Genomic DNA, 22,986 nt, shown 5'->3' with positions numbered 1-22,986 from the left:
TTCATTCTCCAAGAGAAAAGAATAGGAAAAACTGAGCCATAAGCACAGTATCCAGGGCTGCACCAGAAGAGACACATTGCCTGCACAGAGCTCCCCAAGTGCCCCTGCTGTCCTGGCGCCTCCCTCGGGACCCTCCCGACACAGCCACAGCAATGAAGGACCTAGCAACGGGCTCCCAGGGCCCTGCTCCAGGGCGTCAGTTCCAGCCGCTCCCTGATTGGCACCACCCTTCAAGCCCAGGAATGGTCCTTCACTCCTCTCTCTCTCACTCCCACATCCCATGGGTCAGGAAGTCCCAATGGCTTTATCTTCAAGTATATCCAGGCCCACCACTTCTCACCTGGATTCAAGCCATCAGCTTCTCTCACCTGGATTATAGCACTAGCCTCAACAGAGTAGTAGTAGCAATTATTTTTAAATGAAAGTCAGACCCTGGCCCATGTGCTTAAAACACTTCAGGAGGTGGACTGTCACTCAGAGTAAGAGCTGTACTCCTCACAGGGGCCCACAAGGCCCCTTACCTCTCTAAGCCACTATCACTCCAGCCATTCCAGCTCATTGCCTTCCTAGCAGGCCAGGCACACTCCAGACTTAGGGCTTGGCACCAGCTCCTCCCTCTGCCCCCAGACTCTGCCCTCACATCCCTCCGTGCCTGCTGCCCTCAGCTCCATCATCTTGCTCAATTCTCATCTCCTCAGTAAAGCCTTCCATGATGTCCCTATTTAAAATTTCCACCCACCCTACCGCCTTCCTCTCCCCTCCGACCCTCTGCATTCCCAATTCTCCTTCCCTTCCCTTCTACCTTTTTTCTTTTGTGTTTACTTATTGATTTTATTTATTGTTTATCCTGTGCCTGCATCACTAAAATATAAAGTCTACTAGGGCAAGAATTGTTGTTTTGTTCACAGATGTATTCCAAGCACCTAAAATAGTCCCTGGCATATGGTAGGCATCAGTAAACGTTGGTTGAAAGTGATCAGTGTTCTGGCCATAACTGTTGGTAAATAATTTGAATACATCTAAAAATATCCTGTTGGGGCCGGCCCCGTGGCCAAGTGGTTAAGTTCATGCGCTCCACTTCAGCGGCCCAGGGTTTTGCTGGTTCGGATCCGGGGGGCGAACATGGCACCGTTCGTCAGGCCATGCTGAGGTGGCATCCCACGTGTCCCACATGCCACAACTAGAAGGACCCACAACTAAAATATACAACCATGTACCAGAGGGCTTTGGGGAGAAAAAGGAAAACCAAAATCTTTAAAAATATCCTGTAAAACTGTCCTGTAAAAGGCAGTCAAAGGAAAAAGAAACAACAAAGCACATCATGGGGAAACAATTGTGATTAGCAACTGTTGTAAATCCAAAATGATTGTACACGAAATGAGAGCATCTGCCAGTCCCACTGCTCCCTCACCCCCACCCCAAACTACCAGACTAAAGGAGGCTCAGCCTTGGTGGTCTAGAAAATGCTGCTCCTTCTGTTTCATCATTTCTCAAATTCATTTCAACATTATGGCTTGCTTTGAGAAAAAGATATAAAAGGAATCCAAATAGGCAATGAAGAAGTGAAACTCTCGCTGTTTGCAGACGACATGATTTTTTATATAGAAAACCCCAAAGAATCCATCAGAAAACTATCAGAAATAATCGACAACTACAGCAGAGTTGCAGGGTACTAAGTCAACTTACAAAAATCAGTAGCATTTCTACACACCAATAATGAACTAACAGAAAGAGAACTCAAGAATACAATCCCATTTACAATTGCAACAAAAAGACTAACATATCTAGGAATAAATTTAACCAAGAAGGTGAAAGACCTATACAAGGAAAACTATAAGACATTACTGAAAGAAATTGATAACGACATAAAGAATTGGAGAGATATTCCATGCACACAGATTGGAAGAATAAACAGAGTTAAAATGTCCATACTACCTAAAGCAATCTACAGATTCAGTGCAATCCCAATCATAATCCCAATGACATTCTTCATGGAAATAGAACAAAGAATCTTAAAATTCACATGGGGCAACAAAAGACCCCGAATAGCCAAAGCAACCCTGAGAAACAAGAACAAAGCTGGAGGCATCACAATCCCTGACTTCAAACATATTACAAAGCTACAGTAATCAAAACAGCATGGAACTGGTACAAAAACAAGTACACACATCAATGGAACAGAATTAAAAGCCCAGAAATAAAACCACACATCTATGGACAGCTAATTTTCAACAAAGGAGCTGAGAACATACAATGGAGAAAGGTAAGTCTCTTCAATAAATCGAGTTGGGAAAACTGGTTAGCCACATACAAAAGAATGAAAGTAGACCATTATCTTTCTCTATACACAAAAATAGACTCAAAATGGACCAAAGTCTTGAAGGTAAGACCTGAAACCATAAAACTTCTAGAAGAAAATACAGGCAGTGCACTCTTTGACATCAGTCTTAAAAGGATCCTTTCGAATACCACGTCTTCCCAGACAAGCGAGACAAAAGAGAAATAAATAAGTGGGACTTCATCAGACTAAAGGGCTTCTGGATGGCAAAGGAAACCAGGATCAAAACGAAAAGACAACCCACCAACTGGGAGAAAATATTTGCAAATCATATATGCAACAAGGGGTTAATCTCCATTATATATAAAGAACTCACACAACTGAACTACAAAAAATCAAACAACCCAATCAAAAAGTGGGCAGAGGGGGCTGGCCCAGTGGTGTAGTGGTTGGGTTTGCAAACTCCACTTCAGCAGCTGGGGGTTCACCAGTTCAGATCCTGGGCACAGACCTACACACCACTCATCAAGCCATGCTGTGGCCGCGTCCCACGCAGTGGGGCTGGAGGGACTTGCAGCTGGGATGTGCAGCTGAGTGCTGGGGTTTTGGGGAGAGAAAAATGAAAAAAGAGGAGGATTGGCAACAGATGTTGGCTTAGGGTCAATCTTCCTCCCCACCTCCCCCAAAAAAATGTAGGCAGAGGGTATGAACAGACATTTTTCCAAACAAGATATGCAGGTGGCCAACAGGCACATGAAAAGATGCTCAACATCACTAATCATCAGGGAAATGCAAATCAAAACTACACTTAGATATTACTTATGCCTGTTAGAATGGCTATAATCACCAAGAAAAAAATAACAAATGTTGGAGAGGATGTGGAGAAAAGGGAACCCTTATCCACTGCTGGTGGGAATGCAAACTGGTGCAGCCACTATGGAAAACAGTATGGAGAGTTCTCAAAAAATTAAAAATAGAAATACCATATGACCCAACCATCCCATTACTGGGTGTTTAATCCAAAGAATTTGAAATCAACAATACAAAAAGACTTACACACCCTTATGTTCATTGCAGCATTTTTCACAACAGCCAAAACATGGAAGCAACCCAAGTACCCACTGCCCGATGAATGGATAAAGAAGATGTGGTGTATATATACAATGGCATACTAATCAGCCATAAAAAAGACAAAATTGTCCCACATGGATGGACCTGGAGGGTATTATGTCAAGTGAAATAAGCCAGACAGAGAAAGGCAAACACCATACGATTTCACTCATTTGTGGAAGATAAACAAACTTGCGGACAAACAGAACATTTAAGTGGTTACCAGGAGGAAGGAGGTTGGGGGGTGGGCACAAGGGGTGTAGGGGTACATTTATATGGTGACTGACAAATAATAATATACAACTTAAATTTTACAATGTTATAAACTATTATGACCTCAATAAAAAAAAGATAATAAGGGGAAAAAAACTACAATGAGATATCACGTCATGCCCATCAGAATGGCTATAATTAACAACACAGGAAATAACAAGTGCTGGAGAGGATGTGGAGATGAGGAAACTCTCATACACTGCTCGTGGGAGTGCAAACTGGTGTGGCTACTATGGAAAACAGTATGGAGATTCCTCAAAAAATTAAGACTAGAACTACCATACCACCCAGCTATTCCACTGCTGGGTATTTATCCAAAGAACATGAAAACTCAAATGCATAAAGATATATGCACCCCTATGTTCATTGCAGCATTGTTCACAATAGCCAAGACTTGGAAGCAACCTACGTGCCCATCAAGGGATGAACGGATAAAGAAGATGTGGTATATATACACAATGGAATACTAATCAGCCATAAAAAATGATGAAATCTGGCCATTTGTGACAACATGGATGGACCTTGAAGATATTACGCTAAGTGCAATAAATCAGAGGAAGAAAGTAAAATATTATATGATCTCACCCCTAAATAGAAGATAAAAACAACAACAAACAAACACATAGAGACAGAGATTGGACTGGTGGTTACCAGAGGGGAAGGGGGGAGGGAGGAGGGAAAAAGGGGTGATTAGGCACATGTGTGTGATGATGGATTGTAACTAGTCTTCGGGTGGTGAACATAATGTAATCTACACAGAAATCGAAATACAATGATATACACCTGAAATTTATATAATGTTATACACCAATGTTTACCACAATGAAAATAAAAATAAAATAAAATTACAGCTTGCTTTGTTTTCAGACCATGACTTTCTTGAACAGTGGATCTTTTTGGTTTTCTTCGAAGTTTCTAATTGTCTTTCCCTTTTCTCCTTGGAAGATATGACATACACCTTCAGCTCATCAAGGACTTCAGTGTTCGTTGTCATGTGACACAGCTGTTATATCATAGCACCTTCACCTACAGTCCTTGCTTAGCTTTGCTGTTTCTTATAGCCTATGTTGTCCTCTTTCTTGAACTCTTCTTTTGCCAGAGTTCATCCAACAAATCCAATCCAGTCCAATCCAATATTGTTTGTTCTAGAAAGGGAGCACAGGCCGTAACCTGTCTGAGTCCTCGTCTGCCTACCAGCATCCCTATTTTGCTCATCTCTAGAATCATGTCAAGCTTTAAACTCCAGGTGACTGCTGATGCCATCAGAGGCCAGTCTTTGCAGCCACAGCTTTCCTCGTATGTTGTGCAAGCTCCCTCTGCATCCTCGTATCCATCTTCTCACAGTGGCCACGGAACCACGTAGAAACAGTTGAAGCCAGCTCTCCAAGATAGATATACTCTATGCTTTAAGAAATGGTGAACAAATTCAACGTGTATCCACCAGGTTAAATTAGGAACTCGTCAGCACATCTTGCCATGAAAGCCTATTGTGAGGATTTTATAAAAATAAATCACCCATTGATTTATGGGGCACATCTAGATTCTTATAAAGTAAATTTAATTAGAAAGCAAAGGATAACTAAATGAGCCAGAAATATGGAACGTCATTGTTCCACTCTATCAACAATCAAAAGTTGAAAGAGCTGTAGAGTCAAGAAGCTGAAAAAAATGAGTTAAACATGCATAATTTCAGGAAGAAGGAGAAAATTTGAGAGACAGCCTGGAGATAACATTCAAGCCCCAGTTTTAAAAAAGATGAAGAAAATACAAAAATGTTGTCTGTTGTCTCGTAGCCATTGATAGAATTAGTACAAAGGAATTCAGAGAAAGCCTTGGAAATGGGAACAACAAATACTGTTTTCTGAATTGTTAGGACCCAGCAGAATCTCCGGCCTTGGTGGAGTTAAATGCATAAAATATGAAGCATCAATTTAATCAGAGAAGGGTTAAAACTCTCAAAAACACAAAAGACAAATCATTTCCAGAAGGCCACATCGCGTCTCTTGATCCCCTGCTTGCATTTTGGGAAACGTCTGATTACTCCACATCCCACAGACAAGGGAACAGGATGATTAGAAGCCTTCCTTCAGGCTGGCTGAATGAGCAGGGGCTCTTTTAGCCTTCTTTTTTCTGGCAGAGGCCTCAGGAACCACAGGCTTGCAGCACCCCCTGCTGTCAAACTGCAAAAGACGGCGCCTGGATGCTGGGACTGAGGCTGCCACGGGATTCTGGTTTGGAGCAAGAAGCAAATTACAAGAGCAGAAGAAATTCAAAATTAGTTTTCATGTAAAACGTCAGGATGAGTTACTTTGGCTGGTAACAGACACCAAAGACAAAGCAAAGAAAAACGGGGCAGCTGAACTTTTCCAGAGAGGCAGTTTTTCAGCTGAGTGGAAATCACCAATTCACTCACACCAAGGTTCCAAAATAGGAAAAATACCCTTTTTCTAGCACCATTTGTGAAACACATGTAATACTGTCTCCATAGAGAGCGAGCCCAGAGTAACAGAAAATGCGGAGAAACGCAGGCTTAGAATTAAATGTAGGGAATCAGGAGCTTTTCTTCTGGACCCCAAAAGGATAACCCCCCAGCTCTTCAGTTCCAGCATTATAATGCATGTACCTGCTCTAACAGAGGCAAAATTAAAGGCCACATGGCAACATTATAATGGAAGTTTTTCACTTCTATTTATAGCTTGCTTATTGGATCCTTTTTCCTTGCCAAAAACACCAGACAGCCTGAAGATCCTTAAATGCCCCTGTCCTGAAATCACTTATTTAACCATGAGAGAGATGCTAGCTTATGAAAGAAAAGATATTGGTCACATACATAATTTGCGTGATCTTTTAAAGTATATAGTAGACACACCAAGAGGCCACACAGCACAGTGATTAGACAGATGGACTCGGGAGCCAGGCTGCTGGTTCAAAGATATACCCTGCCATTTACTAGCTGAGTGACCTCAGGCAAGCTCTTTACCTCTCTGTGCCTCAGTATCCTCATCCGTAAAATGGGGATGACAACAAGATCTATCTCATGGGGTTGTTATGAGAATTAAACAAGTTGATAATTATAAGGTGATTTGAACAATGCCTGGAAGAAGTATATAAAAGTATTGGTTTATTATCAACCAATAATTTAACAATACCACACAATAATAAAATAAAAATTGTGCAGTGGCACTGAAGTTGGCTTTTCACTACTTGGAATTGCAATTGGCAGAGGTTTCTAGCAAGCACACCTTCCCCGTGTTCATGAGGTCTTTTTCAGACAATTGTGTCTTTGTCACTCTCTTTTTGCTGAGGTGTAACACAGGGTTTGCCTTCTGATAACGGGGAGGCAGGTGGGCCTCTGGGAATCAGAAGAAATGGACTAGCAGGGGCAGGAGAGGCTCATTTGGATGAAGAGCAACAGGAGTTCCATGTCTGTCTGTTTGCCTCCCTGTAGCAGTCACATAAAAGGTGCCCAAAGCATGGATGACTCATAGATAAATCCAGCAGCCTCTTCAAGGCCATGGTCACCTTCTGGGCCTGAGGACAATTCACAGCTCCAGAATTTCTATAACGAAGGGTCTCAGTGATTACCATCTGGTTGGAAGGGAAACAAACTAGTTTTTTGTTTTGGGGGGTTTTTTGGGTGAGGAAGATTGGCCCTCAGCTAACATCTGCACCAATCTTCCTCTGTTTCGTATGTGGGACACCACCACAGCATGGCTTGATGAACTGTGTGTGGGTCCACGCCTGGGATCCAGGCCCATGAACCCCTGGCCATTGAAGCAGAGCACACGAACATAACCACTATGCCACTCTGCAGTCCCAACAAACTAGTTTTGCTTACCTAGTAAGCACACTGCTTTATTTGAGATGGCCTGGATGCTGGAGGTCATGAGGGGACTAAATTCTCCCCAAGCCTCCTTTGTCGCTACCACAACCCTCCCCTGCTCTCCTCCCCCCTTATTTTCTTTCATTTCACCCTGTTCTTTTCCTCTTTGACTTAACAAAATGTATAATTTTACATTTATTTGCTTGTCCCTTTCCTGTCTTTCTTCTGCATGGCCGTAAATGCCGTCAGAACACTGACCACAGCCGCATCATTCACCAGTGTGGCCTCGTTCTTAGAACAGTGTCCAGAACACACCACACTCTCAATAAACATCTATTAAATAAATGAACAAATGAATTCTGTGATTTTTTATGCACAAGTCAACAACAATAAAAGCAGATGATATGAAAGGAAGAGGGACTTTCATTTCCACAGAAGAAAACGTTGCCTCTTCCCTTATTTCTGAAACACTTGGCTTTGAGGTTGGTGTTTGAAGACAATATTTACCAGCAAGCCTTGGCTGCAGGTCGCTCCTGCAGGGAGTTATGAAAGGGCTCAGCAAAAGCAAGAGAAGGCTGCCCTGTGAGCACCTCTTCCGCTCTGGACACAGGCCCAGGTCAGTTCACTAAGACTCCCTCTTGTTCCTTAAAGTTGAGAGCCTGGCACTCTGCCAGCAGTAGTCTGCACAGAAGGTGCAGACATTTCTAGAGAAAGAAGGAAACTTCTCCGTCATTTTTCCCAGATAGCCCTGGCTGCCCTCCATCAAGGGCGCTTTAGTCACTGTTTGGACCAAATTCAGCAAAGAAATGGGAGACACAGAAGCTTTCTGCAAGAGTTTTTCATTAGAGTGTGTTGAGCTGTCTGTTTTCCCAGCAAGGCCCTGGAGTTTATTTAAGTTCTTTTTAAGGAAAAGACCTGGCATTCTAGCATAGCTTGGCCGACTCACTGGTTTCCACTCAGGACTGAAGGGTGGGATGGGGCTACAGGACATTGGGGCACAGTGCCTTCCTGACTTCAGTGTGTCCCCTGCTCTGTGTCTGTCCTTCATCTTTCATACTAACATGTGACCCACATCCTATCTGTGCACATCCGGTCACACAGGACACCCTCACCTTGGTGCAAGCCACAACGTCTACATCTTCAGTGACTAATGGATACTTAAGTCATAAAACTTTCTTAGAAGACAAGGTGCCCCTTCTCACTATTTCTACGCTGTAAGAGTGGGTTATAATAACGTTCCAGAATACACAATCTATGTATGTATGTATATGTACATAAAACTCTATCACTTTTTGTGCTACTTGATAAAATATTTATTATTCTGTTTGTGCTCATTTGACGCTACTCTGACAGACGATTAAACTCATTCTGCTTTGTTTTCCGGTAAACCTCAGGAAGGACAGTCCACCCATGCCCTGAACACAAACTGTTCCTCTCCCCTCTCCCCAGGCTACTGGATTAGGGCCCTTTGACAGGCGTGAATGACATTACCAGTCCAAAAATGCTCCCTCATTTTCCCTTTGTTTACACAACTAATTAATGTTTTTCACATAATTTGCTCAAGTGTTTATATATTTTCCTAATTGAGTTATTTCGGAAAGTTCCATCTTTCTTAGGACACCGTGTTCACATCCTCATTTTCAGGTCAAGAAACAGAAGCTCAGGGGGAGTCTCTGCAGGGAGACCAGACCCCTTGGTTTGCCTGGGACAGTCCGGGTTTGTGACTGGGGTGCTGGCATCATGTGTGGAGCACTCGTTTCACTCTCAGAAGCGCCCACATTTGGATCATAAATGATACGGTGACTCTAGGCCTACATGACCAGAATCCAGCTGAGTGGTGGCAAGCAAGGGTGGCCTCCAACCCATTGCTCTGACACCCTGATGAAACAGAAACACAAAGGGACAGAGGGAGATCTCACACACAGAGAAAATGAATTCACGTGGGTCTCTGTTCAAGGGGATCTGCCTGAGTCCTCCTGTAAGTGAGGAACCTTCTATGAAGCAAAGACGACTTGCCCGCCTCCCACCGGTGAACCCATTTTGTCCTGCATGATTTCTATACTATGGTTTTGTCTTAAAACATGACACCTATTTGAGAAAAGCAGGATGCAGAGGAGTGTACAGTATGTGCCATTTATGTTTCAAAAGAGGCAAGATTGATACACATCTATGAAAAAATACTACCAGAGGATGCACGAGAAGTTGATAACAGTGGTTGTCTCCGTCAAGGGGAACTGGGTGGCTCAGGGGCAGGGTTGGGGGAAGACTTTTTTTTTTGAGGAAGATTTGCCCTGAGCTAACTGCTGCCAATCCTCCTCTTTTTGCTGAGGAAGACTGGCCCTGAGCTAACATCCATGCCCATCTTCCTCCATTTTATATGTGGGATGCCTACCACAGCATGGCGTACAAAGCGGTGCCATGTCCGCACGTGGGATCCGAACCAGCGAACCCCGGGCAGCCAAAGCAGAATGTGCGCACTTAAGCGCTGAGCCACCAGGCCGGCCCCAAGGGGAAGACTTTTACAAAACACATTTTAAAAATCTCCTGATGATGCTTAGGCCTAGTGATGCAGCATCAATGCCTAAATTTTGCCTCAGAAACTCAAATTCCCCTTCCTTCTGGCCACCTCCTTGCAGCCCAGCTCTCCCACCAATCCATCTCCTGGACCCAGCTGAGGCCCTCCGACTCCAGGGTCCTGTCCTTCACATGTAGGCTGCCTTCTGGCTTTCAATCTTACCAGACAAGCGGTTTCAGCTTCTTTCACTTTCAGAGAAGACTCATTAGACCTTGTCATTCTCTCCTTAAGGTCTCTTGAAACATGAGGAAAAAATGATTCCCCACCAAAGCTGGATCGTCCCAGAGGCCTATTCTATGAAACTTCACTTCTCTTTCAGCAAACCACGTTTACGTCCAGAAGCTCATTTCATGATGCTCCTCTCAGGGTTGGAGGAAGAAACGGAAGCAGCTGCCCAAAGGCGCAGCCAGTTTATCTCCCCTAGGTGGCAGTTTTCTCCTTCTTTTTCTTGTGTCATTTCATCCTGACTGTCTATGCCTTGACTATTTGTTCTGGCTAAAGTTAATTGTGGCTGGATCTGAGTGTTAGGTTGATTTCAGCTTAAGATCTTAATTACAAAGGTGAGTAATTTTTGCCAACACCAACAGAGAGCTCATTCACCAGTTGAGGGGCTAAAATATTTACCACCGAAAGTGGCAGCGTCAGATTTTGGCCCATCATTGACTCAGCTGTCTTAACTGCTCACGTGTAAGGGGAGTTTGTGCACTATTTGGAGGACGGGTACAAGATCGCCCGGGTTATGAAACCTTGAGTTTTGAGGCAGTGGGCTGCCGCAGGAAGAGGTTGCACAAAAGTTCAGGGACGAGACTCCTACTGGGGCTCTACCATTGAGTGGCATACCTTTGGACAATTCACTTAAGTTTATCTCCTTTAATGGTTAAAATGGTAAATGTTATGTTATGTTTATTTCACCACAATAAAGAAAAAAGAGTTTATCTCCTCATTTGCCAGATCAGATTGTCAATCTGTAAGTTTCCTTCCAGGCCTGGAATTCTGTTTTGACTCTGCGACCTTAGTTAGGACAGTCCTAGAAAGACCTGGAATCTAGTTGGAAAATTGGGAATTAGTACTGGACAGCTCCTAAAATTGGGATTGTGTTTAGAAAAGAGGTAATTTGTGAATAAAATGTTTCCTCTTGCAAAGACTGAAAGGGATATCACTAATTTCCTGGTTTCACAGACTACATTTTTATTCATTTGTACCCCAAACTTCCTACCAGTATGATATCACAGCACGTGGAATCCCTGAACTTCACCAGAAGACCCAGGATTCAACTGTAAGTTTGAATGTGAAGGGTCAGCACAACTCCAAACATCATGACTGACATGCTCTGTGGGGGAAAATGCAAGGGCTGTTTGGGGGGATTTGCCTACATTTTGAAATGGAATGGCGCATTAAAAATTACTTGTTTTGGCGCTGGCCCAGTGGCACAGCGGCAAAGTTCACACATTCTGCTACAGCAGCCCGGGGTTTGCTGGTTCGGATCCCAGGTGCAGACTTAGGCACCGTTTGGCAAGCCATGCTGTGGCGGGCATCCCACATATGAAGTAGAGGAAGATGGGCACAGATGTTAGCTCAGGGCCAGTCTTCCTCAAAAAGGAAAATTACTTGTTAAATTTGAAACTAACCTTTTTAAGTAACTACCTCAGGAGCTTATTGCACTATGGTACTAATTATGCACCACTGGCACCTAACCTGCCAGAACTTCCTTATCTATAAAATAAGGTGGTTGCACTAAACCAATGGGTTTCAAATGGTGCCCTGTGGCTCCACGGGGGGCCTGAGGGCCTTCCTAAGGGCTCGCAAAACTCCAAGCCTCCACTCCCTGTTCCAAGCAGATCAGCGCAGCTTTCACCCATTTCTACATTGGGCTTCTGTATGAAGACCTCATGAAGAAAGGCTGCCTTCATTTAAACTGAAAAGCTTGGAAGCCACTGCACGAGGTCACCACTCAACTCCTTCCACTAAAACTCTTTGAAGCCATGCTCCCTGCCTGCCTCAGTTTCTCTAGCATGAACAGCAGCAGACTTCCTCAGGTGGGAATTTTACCTGAATAAAGTCCTTGTGTGAACAAGGAGATGAATCCCTAAGCTGAAGCTATTTGCCAGTAGCCGCTGGGCTCAAAAGAAGCCTCCCTTGGGCTCAATCATAGCTCCAAATAACTCAGGAAAGCACACGGGACGCCCGCACCCACAGCCGCAGCAGCACCATGCAGGGACGGGGCTCACCTGGGGGTGGAGGGAGGGCAGCCACTCTGCATTTGCAATCCAGTCCCAATCTGCAGGTAAACAGGAACAGAACATGAGGTAATCAAAACTTACATGTTCAGAGCGAGCCTAGGGGTTAAAGTTTGGCGCTCACCACCTGGGTGTCCCGGGTTCACTTTCCAGGTGGCGGAACCACACCACTCGTAGCCATGCTGCAGCGGCGGCTCACAAAGAACTAGAACGACTCACAGCTAGGATATACAAATATGCACTGGGGCTTTGGGGAGAAAGAAAAGACAACAGACGCTAGCTCAGGGTGACTCTTTCCCTGTCAAGAATAAAAAAAGTTTAAGTGTTCTTAGTTATCTCGGGGAATCCACAAAGTGGTTTCCTTGAGCACTTACAGTTGAATACATTACTTCACAACACCCCAGAGAACTGGGCACTGCCATTACCACCATTTCACTGGTGAGAAAACTGAAGGTTGAGAGGGCAAGGTAACTTTCCCCAGGTGAGTAAACGACAGAACCAGAAGTTTTTTAGTTGTATTCTTAAATTGTGAAGTATAACCTCATGGAATAAAACGTAAATGTAGACTATAATGAATAATCATAACGCAAACACCTACGTAAGCGCTACCCAAGTCAAAAAACAGAACACTGCTGGCACCCCAGAAACCACCCTCCCCTCCATCTTGGGTCCCTTCTCCATCCTGCCCCCCAGAAGTAAACACTGTCCTGACTTTTAAAAGTAATAACTTCCTTGCTTTTCTTTGGTTTTATCACCTATAGACGCACAAAGTCAGGATTTTTACTCAGGTCTGTGAAACTCCAAAGTCTATGCTCTTAACCTCGAGATAACACTTCCTCTTGTTCTATCAGTTACTGCAAGATGAGTTTAAATCTTTCATCAATTGTGGATTTGTCTGTTTCCCCTTTTAGATCTGCCAACGTCTGCTTTACGTACTTTGAGGCTGTTATTAGATACTCAAACTTAGAACTACTTTATCTTCCTTTTATCATGACGTCCTCTTGATCTCTAATAATGATTCTTAAGGTCTCATTCATCTAATATTAATAATGCTACACCAGCTTTCTCTGGATCGTCTTCCAAGGTATCTTTTTCCATCCTTTTTTTTGAGGAAGATTAGCCCAGATCTAACATCTGCCGTCAATCCCCCTCTTTTTGCTGAGAAAGATTGGCCCTGAACTAACAAACGTGCTCATCGTCCTCTATTTTTTAATATGTGGGACACCTGCCACAGCATGGCTTGATAAGCAGTGCGTAGGTCGGCACCCAGGATCCAAACCAGTGAACCCTGGGCCACCGAAGCAGAACATGCAAACTTAACTGCTACACCACTGGGCCGGCCCCTTTGCATCCTTTTTCTGCCTCAATAACAGACCTGGAGCATCTTTCTATTGTATATTTTTGTGGCTTCTTGACCTATTTGCAAAGTCACTGATACTTTTTAGTTCTGAAACACAGGACTAGGAAAAGAAGAAAAAAAAAGAAAACAGAGATGATGAATCTAAGCCCTACGTCAAGCCTCCAGACTGGTGTGCACTCGCCTAAGGCAGCAGGTATTTCTGCGTGAAGAAAAGTTTCAGCTGGGTTTCAATAAATTAGCACAACCCATCAACATAATGCTCATGCACGTCAGCTATGCCTAGCGGACCCAATTAGAAAGTTGTTTATTCACAAATATTCATTGCATAAGCACACTGGACTATACTGTATAAATTAGTCATATAAATATACATGGTACTACAATCATTTCAAGTCAAACTATTTTATTGTCCAAGAGATTCTGTGGTCACAGGAGGCCCATTCTCAACGGCAGGCGGCAGGGAGGCGCCCGAGTCCTCACTCCTCAGCACTCTGCGTGCTGACATAGTCCTGGAGAAGCGCCTGCACCTCTAACCGCCGGCTCATCTTGGTGGCCTTGCCCTGAAAGCGGCCTTTCTTCCCTGCTCCTTTGCCTTCCAGGATCTCAGCCACCCTGGGGAGCAGAGAAAGAGTCAGGGAGAAGGTCTTTGTGAGAGAAACCACAGAAAATCCAAGGGCAGCCTTGAGTCCTTCCCCAAGGGCTGAGGGGCGGTAGAGGAAGAGTAGATGGCTTCTAGAAATCCTTCCTAAAAATATCTGCATGTGTGCACAAAGTTATATATACTATGCTTATTGTAAAAGTAAATAACTGGAAACAACAGAAGTGTCTAGAAATGGGTTTGGAACCCTCCAGGGAGCAGGGTCAGTGCACACTAGGAGTAGGGGGCTGTGGACATAACCCCTTTGGGGAGCAGCAGTGAAGGAAGCTGGGGGTGACTGAGAAGGTGGGACTCTGCAACCTGGACGAGCCCGTCCTGTCTGAAGAGCGTGGCCACTGCTCAGTTCCTTGAAGCTACTACCATGTGGGAATGTGTCAAAATTAGATGCTAATTTTGAAAATTTAACAGAGTACACAGCCCAAACCACTCAACAGCCCACATCTGGCTGCCTCTGCTTTAAACGTTATGTTTTCCTTCAATGTCTCACAATGAATACAGATGCATCAGAGCCAATCAGGACTTTGAAAACCCTAAAAGCCAGAAAGAATACAGGGCAATACACCTCCATATCTAATTTAAAATAATGAAATATAAACAATACAAGGAAAAAGTAGTTCAACAAAGTTCTGACTTTTCCATAACAACTACATCAATGCCTTTTTTGATTTAGTCCCCAAATCCTAATTTTTCTTCCCCAGAGAGTTTGTCTGTGCCTCTGCTTTGCTGGTGCCTTCAGCATATGCTTCACCTGCCTACTGATAATCCAGCACCTGTATTCATGTATGTCCTAAGAATCTCAATTTCTAAAAGAAAAAGCAGAAAGCACATGAGATCTGGAGCCAAAAGACCTGGGTTTGAGTCTCGGTTCTGCCACTTTAACTGTGAGCTCTCAGGCACGTGACGTGCCATCTCTCATCTGTAAAACTGGGAATGATGATGGTGACAATTGTTTCTGCTCAGCCCATCTCACGTGCCTGTTACGTGAATCCAAATGAGATGGCAGATGTGGTGGCCCTTCTCATTGGTAAAGGGCTATATTGGTAGGTTAGGCTTAGAGACTCTCCTACCCATGCAAAGCAGTCCACAGAAGATTACCTGGGCCCCAGGGTCTCCACAGCCTCAGCCGGCCCTGCCAGTAGGAAGAGTCCAGCACCTTTCTCATCGCCCACAGTTAAGAACAGGAAGGTCTCCTAGGAGGCAAGACAAGCAGATGAGCCCCAATACTTAAGGATGTGGGTCAGGCCTCCAACTCTGCACTCTCATCAGTCTCAAGAACAGATTTTCTTTTTTATCATATTGCAATATATAAATAGAGCAAATCAACATATCGTACACCTTATACTTACACAATGTCATAAGTCAATTATATCTCAACTCAAAAAAAAGAACAGATTTTTCCCCCTAAACCACAAGCGAGGTTTCTGATGAGCAATATTGTAGCCCCTCCACTCTGGCCCATGAGGGCCAAGAAACCCTTTTGAGAGTGACTATAGGAAACTTAGGTTGAACAGTAAGGAGGCGGCAGAAGGCTGCTGACCATGACCAACCATAAAATGCCTTCAGGGATCTAACTCCTGCCAACTTTTGCAGCCTGGCCACCACCCTCCCCCGACGCACCCTGTGCCTGCCATTGACGAAACCTGGTTCCCTCCGCCTGGCCACGTTTGCTCCCTTGTCTGTCAATGACCACTAAGCAGTCTTCAAGGCCCCTCCCCTGAAGCCTCCCCACCCTTTCAGCTAATGTGCTCCTGCGCCTCTAGCATTTATCACCCTAAATTGAACATGTCTCTGCACTTGTTTGTCTCCCAGACTAGAGTGAGCTCCTCGAGAATCAGTACTCTCTACACAGAAGAAGTGAAGAAAAACGGACACACTCCTTGGCCCAGTGCAGGTATGCCGAAAAGTGTTTTTGGAGTAAATGTGAAAGACAGACCTGGAAATCACTAAGCTCTGGACTATCAGGACAGGAAGGGGCAGATGAAGCCAGAGGCAAAGGAAAATGGAAGGGATGGCCTTCAAAGGGCCTAGCCTACCCCTGCATTTCTAAAATCAGGCCCTCAGCACACATAAATGTGAGTGGTTTGGAGAAGTTCCAGCTCTTGATGAAACTAGCTCAGAAGCTGGTAAATGTCACAGCCCCAGAAGGAGCAGTACCATAGACCCCGCCTGGCACCTAAAACAGAGCTTGGCTGGCACCCTACTCTTCATGTATTCATGTGGAGGGACTTCAGCTAATCTAATGCCCCCTACTTAGGTCTCTACCCAGGGTGGACAAAGAATCTCACGCTCCTCTTACCTCTGACCCAATCTCATTGGCAATGATATTCATGAACTCAGAATCACCCTCCTTCCTAAAACAAAGGACACAGACGTGAGATCCAGGTTGGAGTGTGAGCTGGGAAACAAGAAGCCCAGCTCCTCCTGAGGCTGGCTTCACTGCTGCCTGCTTGTGCAAAGTGCCAGACCCCCTTAGAAAGAAAGAGAAAAACTGCTAGCTGAGGGCCAGCAGGACGGCCTTCTCAGCCTTAGTAGTTTAAAACAAGATTTGTATTTGTTTCTGTCTCCCTTAAATAGGATTCACCCAGATAAGTGGAGATCTATTAGATGGTGAAGAAGGTAAGGAAAGGTGCTAATGAAAGTTACAGTGTTGTAGTGAAGATGTTTAGATCAAACCTAGGAAACCTGGTAGGTAAAACATTTCTCAGGGTCTGTTTAGCATTGAGAGTACCAATGAGCGACCGGCCTCCCACCACGCACTGCACACAGGGGAGAGGCTGAGCCCTAAGCCCAAGGCCCTCTGCTTTGTCTCTCACCTGTGTAATGCAACCACACCTCCCCAGTCTGGGCTGTTCCTGAGGCTGTGAGCAACATGCACAGCCAGGTCTCTGAGCAGATTCAGGTTGCTCTGAAATGGATGACATAACAGGTAGAAAGGATAACAAGCAGGAGCACTACCTTCCCTCTGCTTCATTCTCCCTCACTCCTCCTCTGACAAACCACACATCTGGTTAGGCAGAGGGGCTGAGTCTGGGGAGCCCATTCCAGGCAGAGCCCAGGCCCACTCCACCCTCCATGGAATCAATCACCTTCTGCAGGAGCTTGGTGGAGTTCTGTAGCTTTTTCACTGCTTCCACATGATCCTCTGCTCCACACCTGCAAGAGAGGTTTGTGGAGACCTGCCCAGTTTCCCAACTGCCTTTGGCGTTAGACATAAATCAATGATGCCCTTCTCAAGAGTTTGTCTTCCTCCAGATGCGGACCTGGGGACAAGGAGGCCTCGCAGGCAAATGAGGGGAGAGGATAAAAAGGAATAAACCATTTTGTGTGCATCCGATTTACAAAGCAAAGTGCTTTATCATTTATGATTGCATCTTACCCCCCTGAGATGATTCTGTCTACATTAGGGGTAGGAGAGCTAAGCTCCGGGGCGCCCTGGCTCTGAGAAACAGGAGCCACAGAAGGGGGCATACTTAAGCAGAGAGGTCAGTGCTTTTTCAGTCCCATGACTTCTCTCCATCCACTTAAGCACTCGGTTCCCAGCCAGAAATATCAGGTTGGTTTTGTTCTTTTTCCCCTTCTCAGTGCCCAGAATTTTAATGACCTAGATGAGGCAAGCGGGTAACACACATGCATAAACCACAGTGGGTGCTGGGCCTGAGGGTAGGAGACACCTAGACCTCCCCCAGCTCTGAAGCAATAAAGGAGTGATTCGCTTAGGACTCAAGTGTCCTCCTCTATCACTCCCAGCCTGTCGTGATCCCGCACTCCCCCGACACTCCCTCTCCCACCATTCAACAGCCCTTCTCACCTACCTGAAGGTCACTGAGATTGCTCACGTGGGTCCCACAGCACATGTTGGAATCAACACCCTTGATGGTAACAACTCGAATGGGCCCAGCATGATCGTCCGGCAGACCCCGGCCCCTCACCTGGAACACAGGGGAGGGAGAAGGGCTGTCTGAATTTTGATGAGGCGCCCTCAGAGGGCCATTCTACAGAGGCCACCCTGCTGGCTCTCCCTCACCTGCTCCACCTCAGGATCATCCAGGCTCAGTTCTCGCACATTCACGGGCAGCCGATCTCTGATTTTTTCATTGACACTTTGCTCGATGGCAGCTACTTGCTCTGTAGTTACAGAGGGGCTATCCAGCTCAATCACACTCCGGAGTCGCCCTAACTCCCTGCCAGAAGAAGTAGGTGGTCACAGGATGCTGATGATGACAATAACAACAATATAGGAAAGTTTACAGTTTACAAAGAATGTTTGTGTAAATGCCGTTAGTTAATCCTCCCCAAAATCTTGTAAACTAGGGATTGCTAGTCCCATTTCACAGGTGAGGGGCATGAAAGAATGTGATCAAGGTCATGCAGCCAGGATTCACCCCTAGGTGTTTGGGCTCCAAATTCCATGTTCTTTCCTAATCAAAGGCAGATGTCTTCTCTCATCCTTGCGTTCCCCCTAACAAACACAAGGTCACCCACCACCCCATCTTCAAGGGGAACAGGACAACACAGCAGATTTTGAATACTACTCTTTCTTTTATCCTCCTCCTCCCTGACCCATGCCTGGGAGAGGAGATGGTAGTCAGAGACCCATGCCCTGTGGTTAGTCTTATGCCTCCTGCTCACCATGATGTTGTCTTTAGCCCAAACAGATGGTCGGCAACTGCTGTAATAAGATGCTGCCCTGAGCAGAGAGAGCAAGAGACAGAGTGAGAAGCCTACAGTCACACGCTCCCTCAGTGATATCATCACAGAAATTCTCCTTGTTGAAGACCTGCCAGGCACTGGGTAATACTCTTGAGACATACTTCATTGAAAAACCTCACAAGAATTCTGCAAGAGGCTTTGTGATGCCATTTCACAAATGATCTACTACAGAGGTCCAGGGGAATGACAAGGAGAGCTGGGACGGGGATGACTGCGTTGACAGTGGAAGGAAGTGGAGAGATATTCAGAAGATAAACCGACAGGACTCAGTGATCCACTGACTTCCAGGATTTCAGCAACTGGGTGGTTGCTAACGGAAGATCAGGTGTAGGGGAGGCGGTGGCTTCTTAACTCTGTTTTGGATATTTTGAGTTTAAACAGCCTATGAGACATCCAGATAAAGATATCAAGTGGGAAGTGCGTAATACTCAATCCAGCAGTCATTCTAATAAATTTCCTTTAATTGTTCATATTGCTTCTATAACACTTATCATATCCTGCGTGAATCAGAGCTGATTCTGAATACGTCCATCTCTTCCAAAGGGTTCACTCCTAGAGAACCCAAACCACATCTCAACCATCATGGCATCCCCATACTTGGCAAGTGCCCCTTCTGTATGTCCCCCATCCCACCCTACCTACCTGAATGCTGCTGCATGTGGTCAAACCTCCGCTCCCAGTCCACCCGGACCTGGACCTCACTCCCAGGGGTCAGGGGTGTCTGTGTGAAATGATCAGCCTGAGCCCCCCGGCGGGTCACTCTCAGCACAGGGACACCATCAATTGTACCATGGTCATCAGGCTGAGGGAAAGAAGTAAAGGAAATCAGTAGTGGGAGGCAGGGCTCACCCTAGCTCCTGGATACAAAGACCCCTAGGCAAAGTATGTGAGAAACAGACTTAGAATTTAAGATTCCCTAAAGGACAAGAGGCAATGCCAAGTGAGATGGGTCCACTTTGTTCCATGAAGGGACTGTCTCTGTCCTCTCCACTGTGAACATCTGTATGTTTCGTTCTTCAGAACAGAATTAAAACACAGATTGTAACTACAGCAAGGACGATTTCAGTAAAACTCAAAGAACCTTAATCCTCTCTCACTGCCTTACTTTACATTCTTATCTTTCAGTAGTCTCTAAAATGACTGAATTTTCCTCCCTCCCTCCACTCCATCCTCTGCACTACTACTAGAATTGGATTCCAAAATACTCATTCATTTAAAAAAGTATCAAGTGCCAACTGCTTACAAGACAGTGTGTCAGCCTAAGAATACAATGTAGACAAGACAGGGTCCCTCAAGGAACTAAGAGCCTGGAGAAGAATACAGACAGGTAAACAGATAACTGCAACATGATCTACAACAGGCTATAATGTGCAAAAGTGCACTGTTCTAGAGGAGCTCAAAGGAAAGAGACCCAACAGTCTTGGGGAATCAGGGAAGACTTCTTGAAAGAAGTGATGTCTAAAATGCGAACTTCTATGGACACCTCAGGGCACAGATTTTCCTTCAGCAGATCAGGAAACCTCTATGTTGGGAAAATCACTGAAATAATGACAAGTGGTATGAAATAGGGACTTTCTCACTATCAAGTTTATTGAACGTGTTTTCTCATGTCATTTCTTTGCCTAAGTACTTCCATGGCTCATCACAGCTTTCTGAATGAAGTCCACACACCTTAACACATCCTTCAAGGACCTCTGAACTGACCCATACTTACCTTTTCAAGGTCATCTCCAGCCTGTCATCAACATGCACCACAGGCTCCAACTATATGGGACTATTTGCAGTTACCCAGACACATCAGATTGCCTCAGGCTTCCCTGCCTTTGTTTGTGCTATTATCTCTGCTGGAAAGGGCTCTCCTATAATGCCCACCTTTGGGGTTGTTATCCTCCCCTTCCATGTTCACACCCTACTCTGTCATAGCACTGATAAGTCTGCCCTCTGTTGTGCTATTGTAACCCATCTAACACACTTGAACTCTCTCAGAGGAATCTTTTTCAGTCCCTGCCAAACATCCTAATTCCTACCTCAGGGCCGTTGCACTCGCCATTCTCTCTGTCGGGAATACCTCCCCCTTCCCTGCCAGTACCACCAGATAACTGCAATGGCTCCCCCCCCACTTCACTTACATCTCTACTGAAACAACTTGCCCCCTACTAGGAGAGCATCTCATCACTCTCTTTCCCTCAAGCTTTATTTTTCTTTACAATACTTATACCTAGCATACTATTTCTTTATCTCTTCAGGGTTTTGTCTGTCTTCTCCAATAAACATTTCATATATGAAGAGACACTGTCTTGTTCACCCCTTATCCTTGGAACCTGGAACAGTACCTAACATACGTTACAGCCAGATAACTACTTGTTGATAAACACTTGATGGATGACCAATCGAGCTGAACTGAACATCTGTATTTATTATGGCTGAGGCAGAGGCGCAGGAGAGCATTTTCCACCTGAGCATGAAAGACTTAGTAGCTTCCTGGGGAGGTCGGGCTGAGGAACGGGCCTGGTACCTGCCCCCCGCCCTCGGGGAAAAGCAGCGTGTCTTCCAGCACCACTTGGAAACCGCTCAGCACCTCCTTCTTGCCGTTGCTTCCTTCTGTCTGCAGCTCCGCGGGACGGCAGGAGACCACGGTGGTGGCGAACTGGGCAGAGGGAGGAGAGAATAAAGCCCGCCCCGCGCCCTCAGTACGCCGGGACTGAACCTAGCTCGGCGCTCCCTCCATGCGGCGCCCTTCTCCCGCACCGCCCCGCCCCGCCCCGCCCCAGTGCTCGCAGCCGCAGGTCCCGCGCCCAGCCGGCCGCACCTCCCGGGCGTAGCTGTCCCGCTGACACCGGAACGCCATCGCTGCCGTCTCCCCGACGCCGGGAGCGGCGCGCGCCGGCGCGCCTGGAGCGGACGGAGAGCCACGCGGGACAATCTTCAGTACGGGCCCGCCTCTGCGCAGACGCAAGAGGGTGAAGGATGGGGTGTGGTTTGGACAAATTTATTGAAAACGCGATTTGCAGGCTTTTCGGGGTTTCTAGCAGTTGTTTTAAGACTTTGAAAAGCACCAGAACACAAAACAGAACAACACTTCGGCCTGAATTTGTCAAAGCATTCGTTTAGCCCCGTTGGGCCCCAGGGATGTGTGTAATTCGGCCCCGCGGAATCCCAGCTAGGTGGCAATGGGAATGGTACTAGCCTGGATACACAGCTGCGCAACCCAATAGAAATGTAATGCAAGCCACATGTTAATAATATATTTTATTTAAATCAATATATCCAGAATATTGTTTTATCATGTAATGGGTATTTAAACATAAGTGAGGTATTTTTTTCCGTGCAAAATTTTTGAAACCTGGTGTGGATTTTACACTTACAGCACATCTGTTTGCACCAGGCACATTTCAAGTACTACTCAATAACCACATATGACTAGTGCTACCGAACTGGAAAGTGTAGATAAAAAGGTCAACAGAAGTTAACGACAGAAGTGAACAAACTGCAATCAGTGCCTTAAAACGTTAAACGGACTAAAAGTAAAAATTAACTTTCTGCTCTTTTAAACCAACTAATAAAAAGCTTGAAGAATCCAGATGTTTCAGAATTTAGAATTTCTCAAATTTTAGGCAGTAATGCAGAGCATACCCCATGTGTTATGTAAAACGCTCTATTTGGAACTCTGGAACAACACCATGTAATCAAAGGCATGAATATTTATGCTGAGGAATAAGCACACTAAATGGAATAAACAAAGACTATAAATAACCTCACATCATTTTAGGTCAGGTTTTGCTGTCGAATGAGTTTTGGCGTCAATTTTTTTTTTTTAAGTTGGTTTTCAGAACTTGTCAGTTTTCAGAATTGTGGATAAGGGGACATATGCTATACAAGTTCAAATCCCAGCTCTGCCACTTATTGTGACCTGTTTGATCACCTATGAAGAAAAGACCTACTTATTTTATAAGGTTTATATG

The 22,986-nt window shown here is 45.2% G+C and overlaps 1 protein-coding gene and 2 long non-coding RNA genes across 3 annotated transcripts; 1 reads left to right on the top strand and 2 right to left on the bottom strand.

Moving 5' to 3' along the window:
- Window positions 1-1,577: 1,577 nt before the first annotated feature.
- On the bottom strand, window positions 1,578-12,428 carry LOC138916236 (uncharacterized). Its single transcript, XR_011423198.1, has 2 exons — window positions 12,288-12,428; window positions 1,578-5,889 (listed from the first exon to the last, which is right to left on the bottom strand). It is a non-coding gene; the product is annotated as an uncharacterized lncRNA (long non-coding RNA).
- On the top strand, window positions 11,221-16,205 carry LOC138916235 (uncharacterized). The gene is made up of 3 exons (XR_011423197.1): window positions 11,221-11,335; window positions 13,755-13,849; window positions 16,124-16,205. It is a non-coding gene; the product is annotated as an uncharacterized lncRNA (long non-coding RNA).
- AARSD1 (alanyl-tRNA synthetase domain containing 1) lies at window positions 14,043-21,989 on the bottom strand. The gene is made up of 12 exons (XM_023652483.2): window positions 21,834-21,989; window positions 21,540-21,671; window positions 19,667-19,826; window positions 18,944-19,001; window positions 18,339-18,495; window positions 18,127-18,243; window positions 17,785-17,915; window positions 17,401-17,467; window positions 17,128-17,219; window positions 16,611-16,665; window positions 15,410-15,504; window positions 14,043-14,268 (listed from the first exon to the last, which is right to left on the bottom strand). Exons 1-12 carry the CDS (start codon window positions 21,870-21,872, stop codon window positions 14,133-14,135), a joined length of 1,239 nt encoding a protein of 412 aa, XP_023508251.1. The 5' UTR covers window positions 21,873-21,989; the 3' UTR covers window positions 14,043-14,132.
- Window positions 21,990-22,986: the final 997 nt, after the last annotated feature.

Source organism: Equus caballus, chromosome 11 (genome assembly GCF_041296265.1).
Source record: "Equus caballus isolate H_3958 breed thoroughbred chromosome 11, TB-T2T, whole genome shotgun sequence".
In the NCBI taxonomy this organism is placed as follows: Eukaryota; Metazoa; Chordata; class Mammalia; order Perissodactyla; family Equidae; genus Equus; species Equus caballus.
Note: the sequence above shows the minus strand (reverse complement) of the source record. Positions and strands in the feature narration are given on the sequence as shown.